The sequence below is a fragment of the Pristis pectinata genome, chromosome 35 (genome assembly GCF_009764475.1).
Source record: "Pristis pectinata isolate sPriPec2 chromosome 35, sPriPec2.1.pri, whole genome shotgun sequence".
Lineage (NCBI taxonomy): Eukaryota > Metazoa > Chordata > Chondrichthyes > Rhinopristiformes > Pristidae > Pristis > Pristis pectinata.
The window spans coordinates 11778379-11805559 of NC_067439.1; the positions used below are offsets into that span (position 1 = coordinate 11778379).

Below are 27181 nucleotides of genomic sequence, written 5' to 3' on the forward strand. Positions count from 1 at the left end.
AACATCCTTCAACGAGGTTGCATCTTGCTCACTCTCCTCAAGGGGACTGTTCCACCAAAAGGGCTGCCTGAGCCAGATTTACTGGCCTGTTTCACCTCAGAGAACTGCGGGTGAATCAGTCCAAACAGAGACGACACTGGGAGGCTAGTGTACCCCTGTCTGACCGGTCTCTGGTGTGGGAGCAGCAGGAGTGCGTGGCTTTGGCCTGGGTTGTTGTAACTATATATCTGTCTGTGGAGTTTCTGAACTTGATTTCTCCATTTTCAGTGATCCAATGCTGATTTCCTGACAAACAAGGGTTCTTTTTGTCTGATTACACCTTTTGGGACATCCAACCCTTTAAGCTGACTGTTACCCTTCACTGGAAGGCTCGGTACTTCTAACATTTCCACTCTGGTTGCTTGGAGTTCTTGGATCATACAAACTGATGCCACTCAGCCATGGTGCTCTGTCCTCCACCCTCCTCCTCTCTGTTCTGCCCACCAGCAGTAACCAACCTGGGATCATATGGTGCCAGACCACCACCCAGATCCTTCAAAGCAGGTCCAGCTGGGGATTTCAATATGCTCTGGGGGCTTTTCCTGATTGGGAGTTGGAGGTTTGGAGTCCACCACTGGACCTCTGCAGCTAGGATCAGCAGGAACCTTTCGCATCCTGGGATCAGAAGGCTTGTCATTCTGCCCAGTCACCTTGGTTGCTGAAACATCAACGCTCTTCAGTATTCTAGATAGCAAACCCAAATCTGGCAGGGCAGAAGTTGGTGCTGGCTGCGAGGGCTCCACTGCTGCTTGGGTCAGTATTGCGCTGCCGGGGATCTGAAGGCCCTGCTTGCGGACTACGGTTCAATCGGGGGTCCAATGCTGGGAAGGGCACAGAGATGGCAACTGGATCTGGCTTTGGGATGGGTAGTGGGATCAAATCCTCTGGGCTCCACAAGACACTTTTAGCAAAATGAGGCTTTCCAAGAGAGATGTCCATTTTAATGTGGCTAATTGTTTAAGCTGAGATCTGGATCTCGGAGTGAAGAACCTGGCAGTGGATCAAGAGGAATGACCACTGTCTTTTCCCTCAGAATCCTCTCCTCCTCCTCCTCATTAATAACCGTCTGAGATTTTGTACTGCTGGGGAGAGTTTGAAGGGCAGCATCCATCTTAGGTGCAGTAATAGTTCTGCTTTCTGCAGCAGCTGTATCTGACCCAGAACTTCCCAATGTGATCTCTGTGCTTCGAGACAGCCTGGGGTCCCTTGAAATCCGTGGGTCTACGGGTCGATTTGCATTTGACAGGCCTCTCCTTCTGCAGACGTGGATCAGCAGCATTCTGGCTGTTACCATTCTTGTTATGTGACATCCATGAGCCTTGTGCCTTGAGGCTTCCTTGCAGATTGCTGACGGAGTGTTTTTTAATATGTAGCTCATACTACTTCCACCTTCCTCTTCATCACTCGAATCCCAGTTATCGCCATCACCTATAAAACAGACAGCAGCCGATTACACTGCAAGCTTATTTTAACTTGCGGCATGATAACCGCACTTAAATTAAGAAAAGTGCGCAGACTTCTCATTTACTGCTCTTTACACACTTCTAATATCCATTTTCTCTACATTTCTGCACCCAGTATAACTATCATGCAGTTGTGAAACAGCTAGAAATTAATAAGAGTTCTTTGTAAGAGATATATCAGAAAACAGATGTTAAAGAAAAAGTATAAGCTACTTTGTTAAATCAAGGAATTATTTCAAGAGGCCAGAGTTCAAGCTGGAGAAAAGTAGATGTAGACTGACAACAGGAAGATCTTCATTCATACAGTACTAACTGTAGGAGTCTGACTTTAAAATCAAACGCTGCTGTTCTAACAAATGGTTGGATATTGTAATGGTGAAGAGGAAAAAGGTTAATGAAGAAGTATCCTTCTCTCCTTCATGACTGTCTTGAAAACATAAACGTAATAGTGTCACTGGTGCCCTGAACTGGGGAGAGTGGTGCAATACATATTGTACACATTCGAACTGAGACTGGTTACATCTTATAGCCCAACATAAATAATCAATACTTTGAAAGTGTCTGTGGTCTTTAAGTGGGTATAAATTTGAGTTCAATTAATTACTTAGAATCATTTGACTAACAAAATAAACATGGGCTTGAAAACAGTAGGTCCAGTTTGCATTGCATAACTTGGGTATTTAGAATAAACTTTCAAATAATGCAGACATCAACCCACACAAACTTAAGATGAATGGGATAAAATTTGCTTACTTGCTCTTTAATTCTGGCTTACGATGGGATATTGAATAAAGATACTTGTTTCACAAACCTCACAATAAAGAGCGATACTTGCCCTCCTCATTTTCCTTTTCTCGCTGACTGCTGTCTGCTCTCCTCTTTGCCTTCTCCTCCTCCTCCTGTTGCTTTTGCTGAATGCGCAGGAATAGTGCCCGTTGGGCTGCAGGTAGGAAGTCAGGGATGTTTGCAGTTGTCCTTTGACCAGACGAGGCGCCTTCCTTCTCCTCAGCCTCCAGTTCATCAATCTGTTGCAGCAAAACCTGCTGGTCATCTCCTTCCTCCACCTCTTCATTATCCCCTGGCACACAAATAAGAAACGGCAGTGAGGTAAGAAGTTTACTCCTGTGATTGTTCTCACACATTCATCAAATTCAACAGATAAGTTTCTGCAAAACTAAACATTTTTTTATTTTGAAGAAACTTTTAGGCTGAATTTGGTGAGATGTATGAGAATTATCACTGTATAAGGAGACACAGTTGAGATCTTTCTCTCAGCTTGTTTCATAGTACTTCAGGTCACGGTTGGGTTTGTCATCCTATTTCACAGGAACAATTAAACTAAAGCTCCAAAAATCCAAAACTCTTCCAAAAGGTGCTATCTTTCTGTTTCTATACTTAGTATCATGTAGCACTGAAAGTAATCCTGACGCTCTTTTTAAAAATCATTTTTTCCCTGAAAGACTGCCTGAGCGTGGCGACTTGTTGCAAGCTGCTCTCTACAGATCTACTCATTACCCTTACTATAATCGCCCTACACTTTTAAATTTAAACTTTATGTCATTAACTATTACTAATGTTCTTTTAAATCTTCTTACAGGGCTGGCGATCTTCTGACCTCCAGGAACGACTACACTTTACTCTGTACTGTTATTGTTTTTACCTGTACTACATCAATGCACTCTGTACTAACTCAACGTAACTGCACTGTGTAATGAATTGATCTGTACGATCAGTATGCAAGACAAGTTTTTCACTGTACAAGTGACAATAATAAACCAATACCAATACTTCCTAACTATTCTACTGGTTCCAATATGGACTATAATCCCTCATGCAATGTCCTGTTCAATATTGCCTGCTCAGTGATACAGTTTACACCAGCAAAGCAACTGGGAATCATGTCTGTGGTTATGGAAATATTCTTCTATGTCCTAACTATTAAACTCCTTGTAACTACTACATTTCTATTCTTTCTTTTGTTGAATCTCCTATGATGCCAGGGATTGGAGATTCAATCTTGCTGCATTTCGCCAAGAATTCACCATGCTCCCAGTAAGACCGATAACCAATTACTAAGATGGTCTACCTCTTATGATGGTCTGTCTAAGATTCAGTGTATTAGTTTATGTTAAGCTACCTGGCTGCTAACTAATTTGTGCAGATTTACTGTTTTCTTGCTTGCAGGATTTGACTCTAGCCAAGAGTGATTGTCAACTTCCTTTTAAAACAAACAGTCCCTTCCAACCATTATCATATTCCAGAGATGCAATTGTACAAACTGAACATAGTTGCTGATGGTCAGGATCACAGCACATTACTAATTTTATACAAACTGGAAATTATCTCACTCAAGGATGAAAAAAGGGCTCATTGTGCAAGGGAAGACGCCACTGGTCCAAGAAGGATGGATGCTCCTCTAAAACTAAACACAACACACATCGATGGTGCGGAATGGATAACACTTTACAGAAGCCCATATTTGAGTGCTTGATTTCAACAAGAAGGAAACCACTAATCCTCACCTTCCTCATCATACCAGTCACCCAAAGACTATACATATTTAATATTTTTGTGAAATTTACCTGTTAGGCTACTTGAAAATGTTTGAAGGAGCCTTCATCACATTTATTTTATTTTGTTAAATCTTTGTTAGCTTCTTGAATGGACAGATATTACTTCTGCTGAAGACAGAATGATGTGCTCTGAACTGATTGATAGCCTGTGATAAATTTCTAATTTTAAGATTCTTATTTAATGTTTGAAAATGTTTGATTTGGAAACTTCCATTTTAAATGCTTATGGAAAAGGACAGTTGCTAAAATTCAGTGCAGTGTGTGCTGGCGAACGAGCAAGTTACACACATTACTTGTGTTTTACCTTCTTCTCCATCTGGACCAGGATCCATCGACATTCCCTGCTGTTGATAGTAGTTGTCATAGAAATTGGGTGCAGAAGGAATAGGTGGCATCATTCCTGGATCTCCTTGCATGAATGGTGGTACTGGAGGGCCTGGTCCTACTTGTGGTCCTGGATTCATTCCAGGCCCTCCTGGGATCTCTTCTGGGCCAGGGCCTGGCATGGGTCCAGGCATAGGGCCTGGCATGGGACCTGGTCCTGGTCCCATACCAGGCACAGGTCCTGGACCTATGGGAGGCCCTGGTGGCCCAGGAGGTCCCGGAGGTCCTGAGAACCTAGGAGGTGGTGGCGGGAACCGTGGCCTACTTGGAAAAAGAACAATCGATTTTATTCTCAAACACATGCTTGGTTTTCAAACTACTCTCACAAAGTGTATACTTTTATGTAGAAGGCAACTCTGACAATGCTACATCAAGTTTATTTTTGTTTAAATGATAAAATTTGACATAAACCTATAGTATTTAATAAAATTTATACAATTTCGCATGATGCTGTCAACAAATGACCTATAAATTGCACCATCCTAAAAAAACACAAGCAAATGGTCACTGAGGTCTCCAACAAGCCTGCAGCCTGTCTTTTTTGATTGAGCTCAACCCAACACTTCAGCCACAGTCTTTGATCTCCTTAGGAACAACCAGTTGTCTAATTGTAGCTGAGGTACTTTTGACCAGAGGATTAGAAAACATAATACCAGCGGCAGGCTATTTAGTCGTTCGAGCTGGGTCTGCCATTCTGCATGATAATGGCTAGTGTTTCTGTCTTAATACCATATGCCCGTGCTCTTTGACGCCTTTTGGGCTCATTTATCTGTCAACCTCTTTTTGAAATATATTGAGCAACTTGGCTTTGAGAGCCTTATGGGATAAAAAAAAAATCCACAGGTACATCACCCTCTAAGTGAAGAGATTTTTCCTCATCCCAGTTCTACATATCTTCCTCCATAGCCTGAGTCTATGACCCCTGGTCCTAGACCCTTCAACCAGGGGAAAAATCCTCTATGCATCCAGCCTGTCAAGACCTGTCACAATTTTATACATTTCGATCTCCTCACATTCTTCTAAACTCTGGTGAATATGGGCTTTGTTGACCTAATCTCTCTTCATATAACAGTCCGCCATCCCAAGAGCCAATCAGTTGTTGCACTTGGTCTATGGCTAGTATATACTATCTTAGGTAAGGACAGCAAAACGTCACACAGTACTCCATATTGTTCTCACAAAAGCATCCTGTCTCCTGCAATCAAATCTTCTTGTAATAAAAGCAAACAATATTATTTGCCTTCTTAACAACTTGTACCTGCAGGTGACTGGTGTACAAGGACACTCATATCCCTTTCTATATCAACATTTCCTAATCCATTGCCATTTAGATAATTGCCATTCTGCTTTTCCTACCAATGTGGTTAACTTCACATTTATCCACATGATCCTGCATCTGCCATCTATTTTGAATAGCTGGAGCTCAAACACTGACCCCTGTGATATCCCACACCTGCTATACCGAACAAGGCCCATTTATTCCCACTCTGTTTCCTGTCTGTCCACCAATTTTCAATCCCTGCCAGTATAGTACTCCCAATTTCACGTGCTTTAATCTTGCACACTAACCTCTCATGTCAGACCTTATCAAAAGTCTTTTGAAAATCCATAGTATTACATCCATTGGTTCTCCCCTTTGCTGGTCTACCAGACACATCCTCAAAGCGTCCAGTAAGTTTGTCAAACACAATTTCCTTTTCATAATTCCATGCTGACTTTGTTTAATTCCATTGATACATTTCCTTAAGTGCCCTGTTACCACATCCTTTAGAAAAAAAAACTCCAGCATTTTCCCGACCACTTAATTATATAAATAGAAACATAATGTTATAGGTGACACAATTATGAACAATCCTATCACACAAAATAGTTGATAATCATTTGTTTTAAAAAGATTATCATTCAAAAAAAAACTGAGTGTAACTTTAAAAACAATTCAAAATAAAAAAATTATCATTGTGCTTACTTCATTCCCATTTTATGAGCGAGGTGTGGAGTGGGCTGAACAACAATCTCAAAGAGTGAGGGGATCTTCTTTTGACCTGGTAAACATGGAGGTCCAGGAGGTGGGGGGCCTGGAGGTGGGGGACCAGGTGGCGGAGGGCCTGGGGGCAGTGGTCCCATCATCGGAGGTCGAGGAGCATTGGGAATATTTGAAGGAGGTGGCATGGGAGGTCGAGGTGGTGTCGGTAACAACCCAACTCCGGGTGGGGGTTTCGGTAAGGGCGTGATTCCTTGTTTCTTTAGTTCTTCCACTTCCTTTTCGTCTTCTGCACCAGCTTCTGCCTCACTGGCTAACATCTGTTTGGAAAGATGTAATTACCAGTTCAAAGAATTATACGATGAAAGAGCACAGGACTTTAAAAAAAAATCCATTCAGCTTATGGCTCCCTTCCCTCGCCTTTTAACTTTTCTAACTCCAAGTAATTATTTAGTTCACTTTTGCAATTCATACGAATCCACTATTTCAGGCAATGCTTTCTTGATCATCAACCATTATAAAAATACTTCTATTCAGTGATCACCTGTTTTAATGTGCTTTTATTGTATACTCTTGGAAGAGTATACAATAGTGCTTGAGTGTGTTTCCAGACTCCCACCTTAGCAAGCACCACCCAACAATATAATCTACAGACAAGGTCTATGACCAAAATGATCACTTAAGCAAGATGCACAGAGGCTGCAATGGAACTGTATCCCAGAATGACAAGAGAAAACTGGAATACAAAATCTTGGATTTCCTTTACCTTATCCAGCAGCTCCCTGGTTTCATCAGTTAGAAGCCTATGGGAAAACTTGCAATCATCTCCCTGGTAACAATTGCCTGTCGTATGAAAGAACTTACAAGGAAATTCATGTAAGAAATGTTAAGGATGATAATATTAATGAAAAAACAGCAGAATTTTCCAACACACTGTTAAACCAAAATTTTACCAAATACTCCATAGAGGTGCTGAAAGTAGTGCAGCTGCTTCACAGTCCCAGTAACCTGGGTTCCATTCTGACCTGTGAAGCTGTCTGTGTGGAGTCTACACATTCTCCCTGTGACTGCATGGGTTTCCTCTCACATGCCAAAGACATGCTGATTGTTAGGTTAATTGGCAACTGTAAATTACTGGTAGTGTAGGTGGTTGGTTGAAAGAGAATAAGTGGGGGAATGGGACTTCTCTGAGAGCCAGCACAGACTTGACGAGCCAAATATTGAAGGGAATAAGGAAATAATGAACCAATTAATGATTTTTTTCTCTTTGTTGAGAAATGTAAAGTGTTTTTGTTCTGCAGTTATTATAACCTGAATTTATATATCCTGGCTCTAAATTAAACTCTGCAGGTTAAGAGAAAGCTTTGCAGATACAGTTGTATCCACCTGCAGGGGGTTAGCACAAATTTTAGAGAAGCACAAGAATAGTCAAACAGGACAAAAAAAGCTCTCTTTTATGCAGCAGGTTCAAGAACCTAACAAAAATTTCAGGCTTGATTGGAAAGTCCAGTGGAAACATGTTTCGTATGTTCAAGAGTAAATAGATAGCTGTATACTGAGAATCAGAGAGGAACAAAGAGAACTTGGAGAGCGTGTTCACAGATCCCTGAAAGTAACAAACAAAAGATATACTGGTTCTTTTCCTTAAGCAAATGGTGAGACATTAGTAATGTGATTTCTTGTATATCTGATACTTATTTACACAGGTAGATCTGTCAACATGACCATAACAGTCAGTCAGATTATACCCTTTACAATAACAGGAGCACTGAAACATGTAATGGAGAGTGCATTAAATGCTGCAATGGTAATGCTGCACTCAAAACGACACTGGTTTATAAATATCAAGACAGGCATTCATTTCCCAGACAATTGTCTGTTATTGTTTGCAACCTGGCTTTTGTGGAAAGTGGCGATGATTATGCAACAGTCCACTAGCATTCGTGAATGTCTGGAGGAGAAAGTTTGCAGAATGGTAACTCTGAGAGGGTTGCCAAAGAAAGACCAGGAATGATGATGTCATAAATTGAAGAACTGTTAAATTGAGGGGTTCATTAGTGTTGGTTCAACAATGTTTTCTTCTTTTTCAATATTTTTATTAATTTCAAATAAGAAGTACAAAATGCATGAAACAAAGGGAAAAAAAAGTTACAAAATAGATTATATTGAATCACACTAAAAATCACAATGCTTCATATTGATAAACAAAAAAGATATCAATTGATATTGATAAGTTGGAATAATTTTATTATTAAAAAATTCTAACCCCACTACCAAAACCAAAGCTGTTTAGTAGCATCCTAAAGACATAGTAGTATTGGCCAATATCTGTACATTAAGCACCAAATCAGTGGCTTTGAAAGTAGTTCAAAAAAGGTCCCCATAATATTTGAAAGTCCAGAATAGATCCAGAAATACAGCAACAGATCTTCCTCTAAATTTAGATATGAGATGCCCATCCCGTTAAACCATTGAGCATGAGTAGGAGGAATAGTTCCTTCCATTTAAGCAATACAGCCCTCCTGGCTATAAGAGAAATGAAGGCCAATATGAGTAAGTCGGAAGTCTCCAAAATTATATCCTTTTCTCCAACAATCCCGAATAATGCAGTTAAAGGATTTGGCTTAAAAACTTATTTTAAGTATAGAAAAAGTTTGAAGTACACCAAGAATTTTTCCAAACTCGGACATGACCAAAACATATGGATTAAGAAGCCTCTCCATTATTGCATTTGTCACAATAAGGAGATATATCCAAATAGAAACGCGATAACTTATCTTTGGACAGGTGAGCTCTAAGCTTTAGATCTGCCTGTGGTGTTCATAAGAATATCAGGCATGGGAGGACAAAATAGGATAATGAACAGAGTCAGTTTAGAACTTTATAAGATGCCATATTGAGATATATAATTCAAACTCAGAAAAGGATAAAAATATGGTACCAACATACAGACAGCAGATACAGAAGGAAGTTGAGAGCTCACAGGATTGGGAGTTGAAGCTAGAAAAAGAGCAGTGACAACAATAACCTGGTTAATTAGGATAAACATCACTTAATTAACACACGAGAAGCAGGGTCTGAACAATGAGACAAAATAGTTATAGAATCATACAGCACAGAAATGGGCCCTTCGGCCCAACTGGCCCATGCTGACCAAGATGCCCAACTAAGCTAGTCTCATTTGTCTGCATTTGGCCCATACCCCTCTAAACCTTTCCTATCCATGTACCTGTCCTATTAACTTTTAAATGTTGTCAATGTACCTGCCTAAACCACTTCCTCTGGCAGCTCATTCCATATACTGAACACCCTTTGCATGAAAAAATTGTCCCTTAGTTCCTATTAAATTCCACCTCCCCCCCCCCCCCACCTTAAACCTATGCCCTCTAGTTCTTGATTTCCCAAAGAGTGTGCATATTGGCCCTATTTATGCCCCTTAGGATTTTATACACCTCTATAAGATCACCCCTCAATCTCCTATGCTCCAATGAAAACAGTCTCAACCTGCTCAACCTCGAGTCCCAGCAACATATTCGTAAATCTCCTCTGCAACCTTTCCAGCTTAATGACATCTTTCCTATTGCAGGGTGACCAAAACAGAACACAATATTAAATGAAGCCTCACCAACATCTTGTACAACTGCAACCTAATATTCCAACTTAGACACTCAATGCCCTGACTGATAAGACCAGTTTTCAGAATTAAATGCTTCATTTACAGGTTGTAAACAAAATTTCAAAGTTCTGTTTGGATTAGAGTTGTATAAAGCCAAATACTAGTATCGCTATAAATAATATCATTAACCTGATCAAGGATAAGATTGTACAGGCCAAAAGTTGATTATTTAAGACTACTTTGGATTTAGAATAGAGTGAGCAGCCTCCCACTACACGTGTGATACTTTTGCATACTGTTGAGTGTTAAAATCCAGTAAAAAGAGTTTCATTTTAATGTACTGCAATTTTTGTGCTTACTTGAGAAAAAAAGTGCAATGAACACTTGGAAGAAGAAATCTTCCTGTAATAGCTTTTAGAAAGTGGAGGCAAAATGTTAGATTTCTGAGATTAAAATGTGCATAAACTCTGTCCGTGGAATGTAAATTCTGGATCTCCTGATAAGATATTCAAACATTTTTAAAACTTTCACATCAATTTATCAAGTGTGCAAGAATTACTATCAAAGTAATTCTTAAATTTGACTTGACACTGCACCAAAGTGTTTTTAGCTGTCAAGATCATAAAATGAGGATCATCCTTCTCAACAGCATGACTTCAGCTTGAATAAGAACAGGAATGAATCATACTGTCAAGTTCAGCACTGGTAAAGGATATTGTGCATGTACAAACAATTTTCTGCTTTAGCGCAAAATCCATTGTAGTAAAATCTGCAGAGCTCTCGCTTTCTTGGTGGTCCCAAATCATGACTGAAATTGCACTGATCCCCCTGCAGAAAGAGGTAAACAGTGAATATTGCTTCACCATTTTCAAATGTATCGAATTCATTAAAAAAAAATCCCAATGTAGAAAATGTTTACCATGAATATATCAACTGAGAACATCAATAGAGAAAAGAACATGAAAATCCATCACTGTTGAGATAGTTTTAAAGAAAAATCAGATGAAAAGATGAAGTAAACTGTCTGTAAATGAAATTCCAGAATTTGCAGTAAAAGAAAAGATTTGCGCAGGTGAATTTCAATCCCCACTGCACAACCAATAAAGGCAGGCAAAGCTACTCACCACTGTGCTTGAAATTTTAGAACAAGTTTGCATGTAGTATCGATAGCTTGAACTATTCAATTTTTATTTTTTGTTCAGTTTAGGGAAGTTTTTCCAGTCATCATCATTGTTGGCAATACAAGCTATTTTCTGTTATGAAAAGACACTTTAGGCTAATATATCAACTCTTGGTTTACATGATGACAGAATAACACTGCACATTCAGGGTCATCCAGTGCCACTTGCATTTTCACTATTCCAAGTTTTATTTCCAGAGTTACCCAAGTCCTGTTATGATTAGCAAATTCTATTCCGTATTCACAAACAATTGTGATTGGTCCAAACTGTGTACATTATCAGAGTCTGGAAAACCATATTTTTGAAGCAAATGCAGATTTGACATTATTTTGTCAGTGCAAATATAAAAATTGAAACATCTAAGTACGTTTTCTGGGTTTTGTTGTGGTTGCTATAGGTTAGAATTGAAAAGTTTAAACCATTGTGGTCTTATATCCCTGAGGTGTGAAATGAGGATTTTGGAGTGGTTGTTGAATAATTCAGAAGAAATGGAGACATTTATTATTTGCATTTTAAATGCAACTTTCTCATTTAAAACTTCCTGAGTGTTATAAGTCACATTCACATATGGACTAGCATCAGATCCTGTTCATGCTCAAATATATGTGAAACCCGAACCTTTATAATTGGACTAACTGAACATAAATTTAATACACTTGAACAAGCATCCAAAAAATGGAAGAACTACTGTTTGAAATGGAAACAGCCAATTGAAGTGTAAGTGAACTATAAACAATGGAATTCATGCTGCATTTGTTGGGAGCAAATATAATTACAACTAATATTTGATGTCTGTGTGTGAATCTTTTTGTCAATATTTCCATACTTAATCTTACTTTACTTTATAGTTTCAAAATAAAAGTAATTTCATATTCCATTTTCTGCTCTATTTTGAATTAACTGAGCTATCGATAAAATAAAAATACTGTAATTTGGACATGTATCCCTGGAGTTCAATGGGGATATTCATCTTCCAATCACTGTATAAGCATAACTTCTGTGTAAATGCAGACGAGGACCTGGGTGTGACTTTGCTATGAACCTCATTGCCTAGTTTCTCAAAAGATGAATAACTGCTTGGGTGGGAACAATCATGGCACTGTATTGCAAGATAAACCATCATCTTGCATTTTCAATGAACCATTTAAAGATCAGGGAATAGAAGGTCCAAATAATTGGTACAGAAGAGGAAAAAGGCCTGGGGCAGATCAGCCATAATCATATTGAATGGAGGGGCAGGCTTTGGGATCCTGCCCCTAAGGTTATCATGAGCCCCTAAGGTTCTCATGAACCCCTGCCTTCAGTAAAGATGTGGTAGAAACTGGAGCAGAATATTAAACAGAAAATATACCGAACAAAAAAGGTAGAAACAGTGCATCGTCAAATATGGTCAAGTAGTGACACGAGGTAAATGTAAGGATTGGATTTGCATTCAATATTGGTTACATGAACAATACTAGATTTTAACACATCTGGATATTAGTGGTCAATAACAGGAGGAAGTATTAGAGAGCAAGTCAGGTGCATGTCCTAATAACTAGTAACAGCAAACCAGCACCATAGAAATTAATAACCTGCAGTCTCAGCCAACTGAGGAATGGTACAAAGCAAGAATATGTTTTGCAAAAAAAAACCCTAATCTATCTTGTCTAGGTGAAGCAGTTAAAATAATGAATTGTTTTTAAGAAAATGAATGCAAATTAATAAAATGAATCCAACCACTTCCTTAAAAAGCAAACATTTACTCTGTCTAATTTCTAATAGAGCAATAATTAAATGTCATCAACCAAAACAGAATGTCATAGGAATCTAATTGTTACTCTAATTGCCAGTTACTCAGCCTTAGCAAGACCAACGTTCCATTTCTCACCTTTGAACATCTACCCTCCACAAAGAACTTGCAAAGTACTTTTCCTTTCTTCTCTCCACTTGGCTGATGCCCATGATCATGCGTGTTCCGCATACGCATTCCATCATCAAGATTCTAGCAAAACAGAAAAAACAACTCTGTGATGGAGTAAAGGAGTTAATCATGTTCAAAAGCCTTAAATAGCACGTTTATTTCAAAATTAAATATGCACATGCAGTACACAGTATGCAATTTTAATGAACTACAAAAATTACTAAAAAAAGTCATAAAAATGCAGTTCAAAATGAGTTACACTGGACAAGTAATTACAGAAGTTCGGAAGGGAGGAGTGAATTCTTTTGATGAGTTAACATCTCATGCTCAGTCTATGGGAAATGCTTGGTGGAATTTGAAACTCAGCATATATAGATACAAATTCACTATTGTGCTATATGTGTCAGCCATAGCTCAGATGATAACAATGAGAGAGAAGGTTTGAGAGTTCAAATTCCACACCAGAGGCCTGAACACAAAAATCCAAGCTGTCACTTCAGTGTTGTGGTGAGGAAACTCTGCACTGCTTGGAAGTGCCACATTTTAGCAGATTTTTAATTGAGGTCCTGGTCACACTTTTCTGAAGGATGGAAGAAATTCTATGGGGCAATTTTGAAGAAAGTCAGGGAACTCTCCCTGATGTCCTAGCCAATACTTAATGAGCAAAATTAGAACAGATGATGGGCTTATTACCACTTTGCTTTTGAGCTCAAATTGGCTACATTTACTTATTTATATATAAATGTATATGTTTATATCAGGTCACCCCTCATTCACTGACACTCCAGAAGAAACAATCCAAGTTTGTCCAACCTGTCCTTATTCCTAATGCTCTCAATTCAGGCAACATCCTGGCGAACCTCTTCTGCGCCCTCTCTCCGAAGCTTCCACATCCTTCCGGTAATGCAGCAACTAGAACTGCACACAATACTCCAAATGTGGCCTAACCAAAGTTTTATATAGCTGCAACGTGACTTGCCAACTTTTATGCTCAATGCCCTCACTGATTAAGGCAAACATGCTGTATGCTTTCTTTACCAGGCTATTTACTTATGTTGCCACATTCAGGGAGCTATGAACTCCAAGATCCCTGTGTACATCAATGTTCATAAGGGTTCTGCCACTTATTGTATACTTTCCTCTTTTATTTCATCTTCCAAAATGCAACACCCCAGATTAAACTCTCCCTGCTATTTCTCCACCCATATTTTCAACTGATCCAAGTCCTACTGTATCCTTTGACAACCCTCCCTCACTATCCACAACTCTGTCAATCTTTTGTGTCGTCTGCAAACTTACTGAACAGCTCATATACATCACAAATTAAAGAGTTGCCAGCACTGATCCCAGCAGAACACCATTGGTCACCGACCTCCAGTTAGAATAACACCCCTCCACCACCATCCCCTATCTGCTATGGCCAAGCCAATCTTGAATCCAATTTACCAAGTCTCTGTGGATCTCATATGCCTTAATCTTCTGCATTAGCCTCCCATGAGGTACCTTGTCAAATGTTTTACTTAAGTCCACCTGAAAAAACATCCACTGCCCTACCCCTATCAATCATCTTCGTCACCTCCTCAAAAAAATACAAATTTACAAGACTTGACCTCCCCTGCACACAGCCATGTTGACTATCCCTAATAAGTCCATACATTTCTGGATGTGAGTAAATCATATCCCTAAAAATCTTCTCCAATAATTTCTCTACCATGATATGACTTAAAGAGATTAGTCTTTTGGGAATGATTCAGCGGCTGTGATTAAATATATTCCACCTAGGATGGTGCCTACCCCAAGGGTCCAACCAGGACACCACAGTACATCCTGGGGCAACAGCGGAGAGAACCGCTTGCAGCAGCAACCAGAGAGGACAATGATGAGTTTGCCAGTGAGGTTGGGGGAGGTGGGTGGCAGAGTTGGTAGATGAACTGCTGCTGGATTTCTGAAAGTTGATTACACTTTACTGAATGAAAAACACTTTGGGAAGTACAAGATCATGAAAGCAACCGAAAAGCAAATGGCAAACCTACTTTAAACCAAGGATATTTTATGTGCAATCTTTCTCCTATGTTCTTCTTTGTCTTTAAAGAATATATTTTGGTATTAGCAATATTTACTCATCCAACTCTTTAATAGCATTCAGCTCTTTGGGGACAAATACTTAGAGTCACAGAGCACATAAACGGTCTCTGACCCACCGAGTCCACACCAACCGTTGACCACGTATTTACACCAATCCTACAAGCATCCCATTCTATCCTCACAACAATCCTATCAACTACCCTCCAGATTCTACTACATATCTCCTTATCTTACAAAAGACACCTTGAACTTATTTTAATACCCAGAAAAAGAATGTAATACGTTGTGTCTCTTACCGGCATATCTTCATCGTAAAGGTCATGGTCACAATCATCGGCAGGGTCCATCATGTGTCCTGGTATTCCATGGCCTGGTGGTCCGTGTAATGGCCCAGGTCCATGACAAGGAGGGCCATATCCTGGTCCAGGCCCATGGCCTGGTGGCCCATGACCTGGACCAGGTCCATGTCCTGACCCCTGACCATGACCTGGAGGCCCTTGCCCTGGCCCAGAACTATGACCTGGAGAGGGGCCGTGACCTGGCCCAGATCCATGGCCTGGAGGGGGCCCATGACCTGAAGGGGGTCCGTGGCCTGGGGGTCCATGGCCTGGTTGTCCATGTCCATGGCCCGGGGGCCCATGTCCTGGTCCTGCTCCGTGCCCTGGTGGCCCATGTGCAGACCCAGGTCCATGCTCTGAAGGTCCATGTTCTGGAGGTCCATGCCCTGCCCCATGGCTCTGACCGTGCATTTGGCCATGAGCTCCCCCTCTGCCTCCTCTTCCACCCCGTCCCCTGGCCCTTCCTCGGCCTCCTCTGCCTCGGATACCACGACCTCTACCACCACCTCTACCAGGACCTGCAGTTTAAAAGCAAAGAGACAAAATAAATTGATGATTAGAATAGACAATGAGAGATCAGAATAGCTATGCATTCAAATGCATTTAGCAGAATGAATTACAAATAAATCACAAATGGATAGATACAAATAAATCACCAAATGGACAGAGAAGTCAAATAAAGTCTAGAAAATAATATATAATCTTTATCTATAACTCTCTAATGAGAATTCCAATGATGGAAATAGATAGTTCTATTTTGTAATGCTGTATCTATATAGGCGTTAATAAATCCAGCAATATGATTGAACTTACACTATTAACATTATTGAACTAAGAAAAATAAAATCCAACCTTTCAGCAATTACCCTCAACAACCCTAGGAAGCGGAAGCACCACACAGTACAATATGGAGTGGGGAGATCCAATTTGATCCCTGGCTTCAGCTAAATTATCTGGCCCAGGTTTTGCAGGGTGTGGCCCACTGCTCACATTCACAGCTTCGTTCCTCTTGTCCTGAACTTACCCGACCTGGATTCACAAAGTCAGTCTTTCTGGGTGAGGCCCCGACTGGTTGCATGGGCCTCGATCAATACATGTGGGCAGGTCAGAGAAACCCATCCATGAAACTCCTCCAGAAACATTTAACAATGACAAAGCCACACCTCTAGCTTTGTTGTCGATCAAAACTGTAAGTTTCTTCAATGTTTCTGAACATCACTTTTCAATAAAAACATTAAATCAAACAGAAATAAGTAACTTACCTTATTGTTACATTTCGTTCAAACAACGATACAAGTGAATGGGCTTGCAAATTCTGTCCAAACTGGCACAGAATCCAACAGTGGATTCACCAGCATATATGAATTGCAGTGGGCTCCTACTGTACAATAGGACTCCAAGTCGCTGAGTTCATTTGGAAAACTGCCAGCAAAGCTCAGCCAGCAAGATCATAGCTTACTTATTCACATAGGTATCATGAAACTTGCAAGTAATTACAAGAGTAAATGCTGTGAATAAACCCTGAGAAGAATTGCCAGTGAAACCCAGCAAAATCCAGGCAATTATTTGTTGTTGAAGTTGCAATGAACGGTAGCTAGTGTTCATATAGCACCTGTATCTTAGTGAATTATCCAAAAGATATGTGATAGAGGGCCACATAAACATCTATACAGCAAGTGATGTAGGTTTTAAAGAAAGTTCTCAAAGGAAAAGAAACACAAAAGGTTTCATTGCAGAATTTCCAAAAAAAATTAGCAAATATCCAAATCAAGGTAAAGGATGAACTCTAACTAGAAGGACACAGAAATCTTGAGGATTGCTGAGCTGCAGAAGGTTAGAGAGAGACAGGATTAAAACCACGGGTATGTCACAACCATCTCAGCATTCCTGAGCCAAGGAGAAGTGGAAACAAATGGCTAGTCTTTACATTGCTTATCATCATGAACTTACTCCTGATAGAAATGGATTTCTTGGAGGATTCAGAATTAATTGATTAATCAAGAATGATCTCATTGATTGATAATAAGATATTCCAAAACGTCAATTCCATAGGAGCAGATAGAAAAAAGTGGACAAAAAGGGAAAAAACACTGAAGTTCAACTTCCTATCAGATATACCTGATGTTCCACGTCCCCGGTGTCCCATAGGCACATGGGTTTTGCTGCTGGTGTTGGTGTTGTTGTTGCTGCTGCTGCTGCTGTTGGTGTTGTTGTTGTTGCTGAGAAGCCTCTTTTGCTTTCCTATACTGGCTTAATTCTTTGGCAAAATCATCATATTCTTCTTCTTCCTCATCTGGTACTTCCTCCTCCTCTACCCCCTCATAATCAATATATTGATCATCTTCATACTCCTCATACATATTGTAGTTCATCTTTTCTGGTTTCATATACGTCTTCTTTGACATAGGAGTCCCTGAAGATGGGGGATAAGGTGGCTGGGTTGAGTAAACAAAAGACAAATAATTAATTGAAGGACTGAAGCAAAATCTGTAAAAATATTCGATTATCAAAGCATTAAAAAATCACCTAACAGGTGCACAATGGGTTGGTATGTTAGCATCCAGCCCCACAGTGGGAGTACATAGATTGACACCAATACCCAGAGAAAAAATAACTTGACCCTGCTTAACTCAGATCAGTATTGAAGGTATAGGACCATTTCTCAACAGCAATTAAGTTAACATTGGTAAGAGATTAAGCATTCTTGTGCACAACCTATATATTTATAACATTAGACTGAAGCAAAATGTTTGTAGGCAAATTCGATGCTTCCATCCTGCACACTACGAAAATGTGGGATGCTTCTTTTTCAATTTTGACTTTTAATACTCCTACAAATAGGATGCATCTTCACAATGGTTCTTCAGATTTGTTTCACAGTGATGCTATGTTTTGCTTTCTGCTTGCAATTCTACTCAATCTGTACTCTTCTATGGTCTAGAGGCTATCTGGCATCCATAAATAGTTTTTCTTCCTTTCATTTTCAGGATGTGAGCTTGGTTGAAAAGGACATCGTTTATTACCCATTCTTAACTGCTACTGAGAATGCAGCAGTGAGCCACCTTCTTTAACCACTGTGGTATTCCCACTGAAAGTATTCCAAGAGTGCTACTGGACAGGGAGCTGCAGGATTTAGACCCAGCGATGAAGGATCCCGATGTATTTCTAAATCAGGATGGTGTGCCACAGTGCAGAACCTGCAGGGGCAGATGTTCCCATGTGTCTGCTGCCCATTGTCCTTTACGGTGGTAGAAGTTGCAGGTTTGTGGAGTGTTGCTGGATTAGCCTGGGAAGAGTAACTTCAGTGCATTTTGTAAATGTAAAAATTGCTGCCACTGCAAATCAGTGGTGGAGGGAATGAATGTTTAGGGTGGTTGATGGGGTATCAATCAAGGGGGCTGCCTTGTCTTGGATGGAGTTTCACAAATTGTTGGCACTGCATTCATCCAAGCAAATGATGAGCATTCCACTGGCTTGTGCCTTGTATATGGCGGAAAAGCCTCAGAGTGTCAGAAATAGATCACTTGCTGCAGGATACCCCAGCCTCTGACTTGTTCTTGCAGCCACAGTATTTATGCAGCTGGTCCAGCTGAATTTCTGGTCAGTGGTGATCCCCTGAATATTGATGGTGGGAGACTCAGTAATGGTAATGCCATTGAATGTCAAGCGTACATACTTCAACTTCCTCTTGCTGGAGATAATCATTGCCTGGCACTTGTTGTGCTGCAAATGTTACTTATAACTTATTATCTCATGCCTCAATGCTGTGTAGCTTTCACTGCACGCAGGCATAGGCTGCTTCATTTGCTGAGGAGTTGTGATAAAGCACTTGAAGGTTGTCTCTGGAACACTGTGCTGAAGAACTCCTACAGACTGGGACTGAGATGAATGACCTCTGACAATCACAACCACATCCCTTTATACAAGCTATGACTTCAATCACTGAACTGTTTTCTCTTTCATACCCAGTTTATTCAAGGTGCCTTCATGCCACATTCTATTAAACGTTACTTTGATTTCAGAGACAATCGTTCTCACCTCATCCCTCAAATTCAGCTTTTTGGTCCATATTTGGACCAAGGCTATGAATGGTCCTGGTAAAACCCAAACTGGGCATCAACAATTACGTTATTGGTGGGTAAATGCTGTTTGATAGCACTGTCAATGACAGCTTCTATCACTTTTCTGATGATTGAGGGTAGACTGATTAGGCGATAATTCACTTAATTGATTTGCCCTGCTTTTTGTGAATAGGACATAATTCCTCCACATTTGGCTAAATGCCTGCATTGTAACATCACTAGAGATGGAACTACTTATGAAACACAGATTGTTGTCTAGTCCTGCATCTTTCTCTGCCATTAATGGTCTTGGACTAGCTACTGGGACCAGCTTGCCCATATTTCAGGTGATGGACTCTTCAACTTTCCTTTCTCAGCAGTAGGAAAATGTCTGTTGTTCACTTACAGTGGCCTCTGAAACATGGCTGAGATCAGAAACAAATACAGTTGATCTGCTCTAGAAGCTAAATTTCAACAGGAAAGGTCTAATCTATTTTCCTACAGTCAACTGTTTAACCACCATTTCTCAGCTAAAATTAACAACCAAAATATTTTACTGAACGATGGAGCAGACACAAAGGGCTAAATGGCCCACTCTGGCTGCTATTTCTGATGTTCTCACTGGCAAGATGCAGCAGATGTGAACTGGAATACTGCGCAGCCTAACTCTAAAAATAAAAATCCGTGGTCTATTCTTCCAGATTCACTAAATCTATACTATTTATTGCTAACCATTTCCCAATTTACATCTCATCTTCCTCTTTGCCCCCCTCCCCCCCCATCGTAAAACAGGCATGACTCCTTGATCTATGCCTCTAATGCTCCATCACAAGTTTGATACCTTGGTCCCATTCTTAAAACCATGGTGTGAGAGTTTGCAATTACTGTTACATATGGAGGGATTAATTCTCCACCATCTTTACATCAATAGAATTTTCCAATGAAGAAACACATGTGTGTGTGTGTGTGTATATTTGTGCGTGTGTATGTGGGGAACTGGGAGGTGGGGGGTGGGGGGGGGGAGGGGTGAGGAAAGTAAAGATTAAGGAGGGAAGAACGAAGAAATGATGAAAAGAAATCTCTTCAGATGGGGAACCAGAAAAGCAGATGACGAAAGAGCAGAGTGTAAAAGTAAAACCAGAATAGTAGCAAAAATAAATTCATTTATAACAAAGAGAGAAATTATAATAAAAGGACATGAAGTTGCAAGCAACTATTTCTTCCACTTTACCACATGTTAATGGCATCAGGTGCAAGCTGTTGTCCCTCTGATTTGCTGTGGACTCAAACCCTGATAATCCTGGTGAACACTTCAGCACAGAACTGAGGAAGTGCTTCACTGTTGGAAGCACTATCTTATGAATGAAATGTTAAACCTGTTTTCTTAACTAATCATAAAAGATCTAATAGCAATATAAGGAGTTTTCCTTGGTGTCTTAGTTAATATTTACCCTTCCACTAACGTTACTAAAATAGATCAAATGGCGATTATCAGTAGCTGTTTGTGCTGACCTTGTTGGACAGAAGTTGGATGCATTCCCTGTGCAACAATAACGTCTGAACTGCAAAGATGTATTTTGTTACCTACAAAGCACTTTGAGACACTGAGATGAAAAAACACAAAACAAAAACTAGAATTTACAGTCGGTGACAAAGCACATCACTTTTTGCTGACACAAGAGACTGCAGATGCAGATCCTGTCCTGATGCAGGGATTTCGACCCAAAACGTCAATTCCTCTCCCCCTGAAGATGCTGCTCAACCCACTGAGTTCCTCTTTTTGCTGACCTTGAAGAAAGTTGCCCACATAAATCTACTGATCTTTGCAACGTGGACTTCCCTTTTCTGACATTAGCTGCTGTCAGATATTAATTCAAGAGGATCTCTGTAGTTCAGCAGTTGTGATCTCATCAAGCTGACTACTAGCAAACACATAAAATAATTCTCAGACAGCAAACCAGAAAGGAAAATTTTTCATTACTGCCTTGAACATTTTACAGAGTGTTATGTATGTCATCAAGGTAGAATTGAAAGAAAATAAACTGACATATAATATTTTAAAATCCATTATATTTTGAAATATCTGTCCATGGGAATTACAGTCCACAAATTTAAAGGTGAGAGAGATTACTAAACAGTAATGTGGCTCAGTTACACCATTAAAAACTCACTTACACCTTGTGAAACTAAATTTTAGAATTTCAAGGTACCTTACAACAATTTTGTCAGTTGACTGATCTAATTTCATTCTAGCAGAAAGGGTTGCACAAAAAAAAAGTACAGACAACAGTGTGCACTGATTCAATGACAGCAACTTGGGATCTCCAACTACATGTGTGGAAATGCTGAAGCTGATATTAGTTTCATAGCGCAATGACTGTGAACACTGATAAATTTCCCTTCAGTGTAACACATTTCTAGCTCAATAAAGGGGAAAATACATTGATATTACATCTATACTTTACTCCAAATAAAATCCTTCGAGGGTGGTAAAGTACAACAACTTGTAATAATATATTTCATCCGTCCATACCTGCAAATATGGTGGACTGTATTCTCGATATTTCCGGTATCCCTTCTCTCCAGGACTGTAGTCAGACTCATCACTATAATCTGAATAATCATCACTGGAAGACACATGTCGCTGAAAAGAAAATTTAAGTAAAAAGATTGAAAAATATAGCAAAGAGAGACACAACTAATATTCTACCTATTACAACAGGGTGACCCACCAAATAATTGGTTAACATGTAGTTGTTATGGCAACATATTTATTTACCAGATAGTAGCAACATTTTGAAAGTAATTAAAATATAGTCCTCCTCATACATCAGTCCTGCCATCCCAGAAATCAGCCTAGTAAACTATTGCTGCACTCCCTTCATGGCAAGAATATCCTTCCTCAAATAAGGAGACCAAAACTACACACAAAACTCCAGAAAGGATCTCATCAGCTCTGTACAGCTGATCAAGACATCCTTGTTTCTGTACTCTTGCAACAAATTCCAATGTACCATTTGTCTCCTTGACTGCTTGTTGCACCTGAATGGGTGGCACAGTAGCGCAGCTAGTAGAGTTGCTATCTCACAGCTCTACCTGGATTTGATCCTGACCACCTGCATTGGCTGAGTAGAGTTTGTAAGTTCTCCCTGTGACCATGTGCTTTTCCTTCGTGTACTCCAATTTCCTCCCACATGCCAAAGATGAAGGGGTTGGTAGGTTAATTTGGTCACTGTAAGTAGCACCCATTGCTGGCAGTTGGTAGAATGGGAATGTGTGGAGAATAGATTACAGGGAAAATTAGCGGGGGAATGAGATTATTCTGCAAGCTGATGGGCCAGATGATATCCTTCTAGGGCCATAAGGAGAAATATGGAAATCAGTGAGTTTAAAAGAAATACGAGAAAGGGAGCCCAGTGAATTTAAAAAAAAGCATAGGAGACAAAGTCCCAAAGGGTTTAAGTAAGGATCTGGGGAATGTAATAGTTTGTTCACGATAAGTAAAACAATATGTAATTTAATAACACAGTAAAAACTTTGATAACATGCCATCCAATTGTTTGGAAATCCCACCGGTTCTGCATGTGGCTCACTGGGTGCTGATTCCTGAACTTCCGGTAACACATTAGGGCCCCAGTTTCCACACTCCCTTTAATACATCAGGGCCAGGTTAGCATGGTCTCTTGAAACTGACCAGATTCTGTTTCCCGTGTTCCCTTTCAACTTACCAGGTTTGCTAGAAAACTCATTATACCACTGTATAACATCTAATAGAAATGTTTTGGAATATTAATTGGAATAACATCCAACAGTTTGGAAAATCTGCCTGACTGACATCACCAAAGCCCTGAGCGTACCGGATTAATGAGGTTTACTGTAATAGTATTTTAAATATATGTTTTATCTATTCGTTAACTTAATTTAACACATGGCAGAGCACCTCAGACACATGGAACACACATCCTGTGTCATGTGGGACAAGTCACAGGTGCAGGTGATCCATCCATGAGAATGAGTACTCTCTGGTGAGGCCATTTCATGAAGTACTGCCCAACTGCTCAGGTGCAAGCAGGATAGAATGGGTGACCATTGGACAGATGGATGAAAGCATATGGATAGTTCAGGAAACGTCCAAGGGGACTGTGCTCTCTAGCCAGTAACTAAACCATATATCCACGGCATAGGTAGAACAAGTGACGAAGTCTTGACGACAGATTTTGAGTTAGGAAGAAAGATGATTATCCCAAAGATGCTACTTTCCAAATGACTCCATGTGTCCTGCCCCAGTGAGTTCAGAAATTGGAGAACAGCTCAAACAAATGCATGGCATAAGTGATGGTGCAAGACAAGGGGTTTTAGTGGCTCCATTCAACACAGTCATGGTTGAACATTCACTCCAGTACCCTGATCCCAACTTCCCTAATACTCCTTGATATCTTAAGCATTAAAAAATATACCCGCCTTTTTCTTGAAAATATTTAATGATTTGCTTCCTCTGTTCACCACCTGACTGAAGAAATTTTTCCTGATCTCAGTTCTAAATGGCATACCCTGTACCTTGAGACTGTGACTCCTGGTTCTGGACTCTCCAGCCATCAGGAACATCCTCCGTGTATCTAGTCTTTCTAGTCCTATAGTAATTTAGCTGCAACATGGCATTTACCCGACAATGTGGAAAATTGCCCAGTTATGCCCTGTCCACAAGCAACAGGACAAATCCAACCTGGCCAGTTTCTGCCCCATTAGTCCACTCTTGATCATCAGCGAAGTGATGGAAAGGGAAGGGGTAATCGATAGTGTCATTAAGCGGCACTTGCTTAGCAACAACCTGCTCACAGAAGCTCAGTTTGGGTTCTGCCAAAGTTACTCAGCTCCTGACTTTATTACAGCCTTGGTGCAAACATGGACAAAAGAGCTAAACTCCAGAGGTGAAGTGAGAGTAACTGCCCTTGGCATCAACATAATACTTGCCTTCTTAACTGCTTGCTGCACCTGCCTACTTTCAGCATCTGGTGGAAGGACAAGGACATCTAGCTCTCACTTTAACATCCCTTTTCCCAATCCATCAACATTCACATCATAATGTCTTTCTGTTTTTAGCACCAAAACCATAGAGAGTCATAGAGCATGAAAACATTACCCCAGTGTGAATTACCCCAAGTGTGTTGGTCAGTGACAAAATCTGGGGGGAGTTGGAGAGAAGTGAAGAATTAGTTTAATTGGTTGTTTGATGGTTGCATGGACTTGGTAGGCCGAACTGTCTGTTTCCAGCTGTATGTCTCTATGACTGTGGTCCTAAAAACAGATAAGCCTACTGAAAGTACAAACACACTACATCCTCTGGTTCTCCCTTATCTATCCTAGTAATTATATCCTCAAAAAGGACTTATTTCCCTTTCATAAACAATGCTGATTTGCCCAATCCTGTTATTGCTTTCCAATTGTTCTATTGAAACATCTCACATAACAGATTTAACACACACAAAAAGTATTGAAAGAACTCAGCAGGTCAGGTAAGTCCTCCCCCTCTATGATCTCTGCTGCCCTCCAACTCTTCGACCATGTGCTCACCCAGACTCGCAACCTGACCTGCCGAGTTCCTCCAGCACTTTTTGTGTGTGTTGCTCCAGATTCCAGCATCTGCAGAATCTCGTGTCTCACGTAACAGGTTCTAGCATTTTCTCCACAGCTGTTGTTAGGCTTTCTGGTCTGCAATTCTGTGTTTTATCCCCCTCCTATTTTTAAATAATAGGATTACAGCTACTCTCCTCAAATCTATAGGAACTGCTCCGGACTCAAAAGAATTTTGGAAGATGACTAGCATTGCATCCACTACTTTCAAAGCCATTTCCTTTTGTACTCTAGGATGTAGATTATTAGGCCTTGGAGGTTTCTCAGCCCTCAAGGTCATTAATGTCCCAGAACTATTTCTCGACTAATACTGATTTTCTTCAGTTCCTTTGTCTCTCTGAACTCTTGGTTCTTTCATATACCTCGGAGGTTATACAGAGATAAAAATAGTCAGTCATTCAGGAAAGAGCTGATTTCAAAAGGGTAAGAAAAGATTAGACCCAGATTCATTGGAATCAAAGCTTGGCAGGCAAAACTGTAACTAAATAATGAGAGGTCTTCAAGGTGGAGATGTGTCAGCTACAATCAAGGTACATTCCAATGTGGGAGAAAGACAAGGAAATTAAAGCCAGTGCTCCTTGGATAATAAGAAAGAGACTGAAGTCAAGAAGACTGTATGATGGATGCCAAGTTATTTATACAAGTGAGAGTGGGCTGATTACACAAAGTTTAAGGGGAACAGAAAATAGGAAACAAAATAAGCAACGAGAGAACATAAGAACTCAATGACAGCAAACATAAATGGGAATCCAAATATATTTCACGTAACCAGGAATGTAAAAGAGATGGAGCCAGAGGTCAAGACGAAGATATATTTGTGGAGACAAGAGGGCATAACTGAGGTACAAACTGAGTCCTTTACATCAATCTTTGGATACTACTGAAGTCTCAACTAAAAAAGAGATGTAAATAGGATTTTGAATAAGCTAAAAATTGATAAAGTACCAGAAAGGTTTGCTGCACTTTTAGTGGATAAATCACTTTGTCCAAATGGAATGCATTCTCAGGAAAGTTAGGGGATATCGCGGAGGCTTTGGCCATAATTTTCCGAACATCTATAGATTTAGGGGTAACACACGAGGACTAGAAAATTGCAAATTTTACTCCCTTGTTCTAAAAAAAAAGATAACTACATATAGCCACGTTTCTATAAACTAGTCAGTTTAACCTTATGTTACGGACTCAGTGAAAGCCCCTTTAGGATAGAGAGTGTGTGTGTATGTGTGTGTGGGGCGTGCTTACGTCAATAGAAGATAAAGGACGTAATGACGTTGTTGAAGAAGTTAGGAGAGAGAGAGAGAGCGAGAGAAGGGAGAGAGACACCAGCCTGCAAGTTTTTTCTATCGATGGATGAGAAACAATAACTGTGTCTGCCACTGAAATCCATGTATGGAAGTTGGAAGTAATCCAGTGGAGTTCACTTTGTTGCTGACCTGTAGAAGGAAACAGGTATTTGTGTGGACGACCACGATTCGGATGCTTTTCGGGGTGAGGCAGTCACCACCGAGTAAACACTGGAGTGTCGTTTGGGTTGCATCGTGGAACATTTGGATTTCGTATTTACTCTCTCTATGTTTTTCTACATCTACGTCTTATCTTCTGACAACGGTGGTTGTTGAAGAAGCCCTTGCTCATGTTTCACCTTATGGCTTGCGGAACTGAACTTTAAGAACCATTCCGGAACTGGGAGTTTGGACTTTGCCACACACACACACACACACACACACACACACACACACACACACACACACACACACACGCGCGAAGAGTTTAGTTTTGGGGTTAACGTTCGAGGTTTCACATTTTTGAATTCTAACATACTAACATTTTTACTTTTATTTTACGTATTATCATAAGTAGTGATTAATAAAATAGTTTTTAACACTGAATCATGCTCAGTGTGTTTCTTTTGTTGCTGGTTCGTGA

At 40.1% G+C, this 27181-nt stretch overlaps 1 protein-coding gene across 1 annotated transcript in view; it reads right to left on the reverse strand.

The window, feature by feature from the left end:
* Positions 1–241: 241 nt before the first annotated feature.
* zc3h4 (zinc finger CCCH-type containing 4) overlaps positions 242–27181 on the reverse strand; it is a 37812-nt gene continuing 10872 nt past the window's right edge. The window contains 17 exon segments of the mRNA XM_052044062.1: positions 242–438; positions 440–568; positions 570–752; positions 754–994; positions 996–1279; positions 1281–1301; positions 1334–1467; positions 2338–2580; positions 4380–4723; positions 6426–6760; positions 7207–7314; positions 10771–10884; positions 13108–13221; positions 15522–16081; positions 16430–16440; positions 17682–17998; positions 22158–22268. Coding sequence (XP_051900022.1) covers positions 352–438; positions 440–568; positions 570–752; positions 754–994; positions 996–1279; positions 1281–1301; positions 1334–1467; positions 2338–2580; positions 4380–4723; positions 6426–6760; positions 7207–7314; positions 10771–10884; positions 13108–13221; positions 15522–16081; positions 16430–16440; positions 17682–17998; positions 22158–22268 — 3336 coding nt within the window. The 3' untranslated portion in view covers positions 242–351.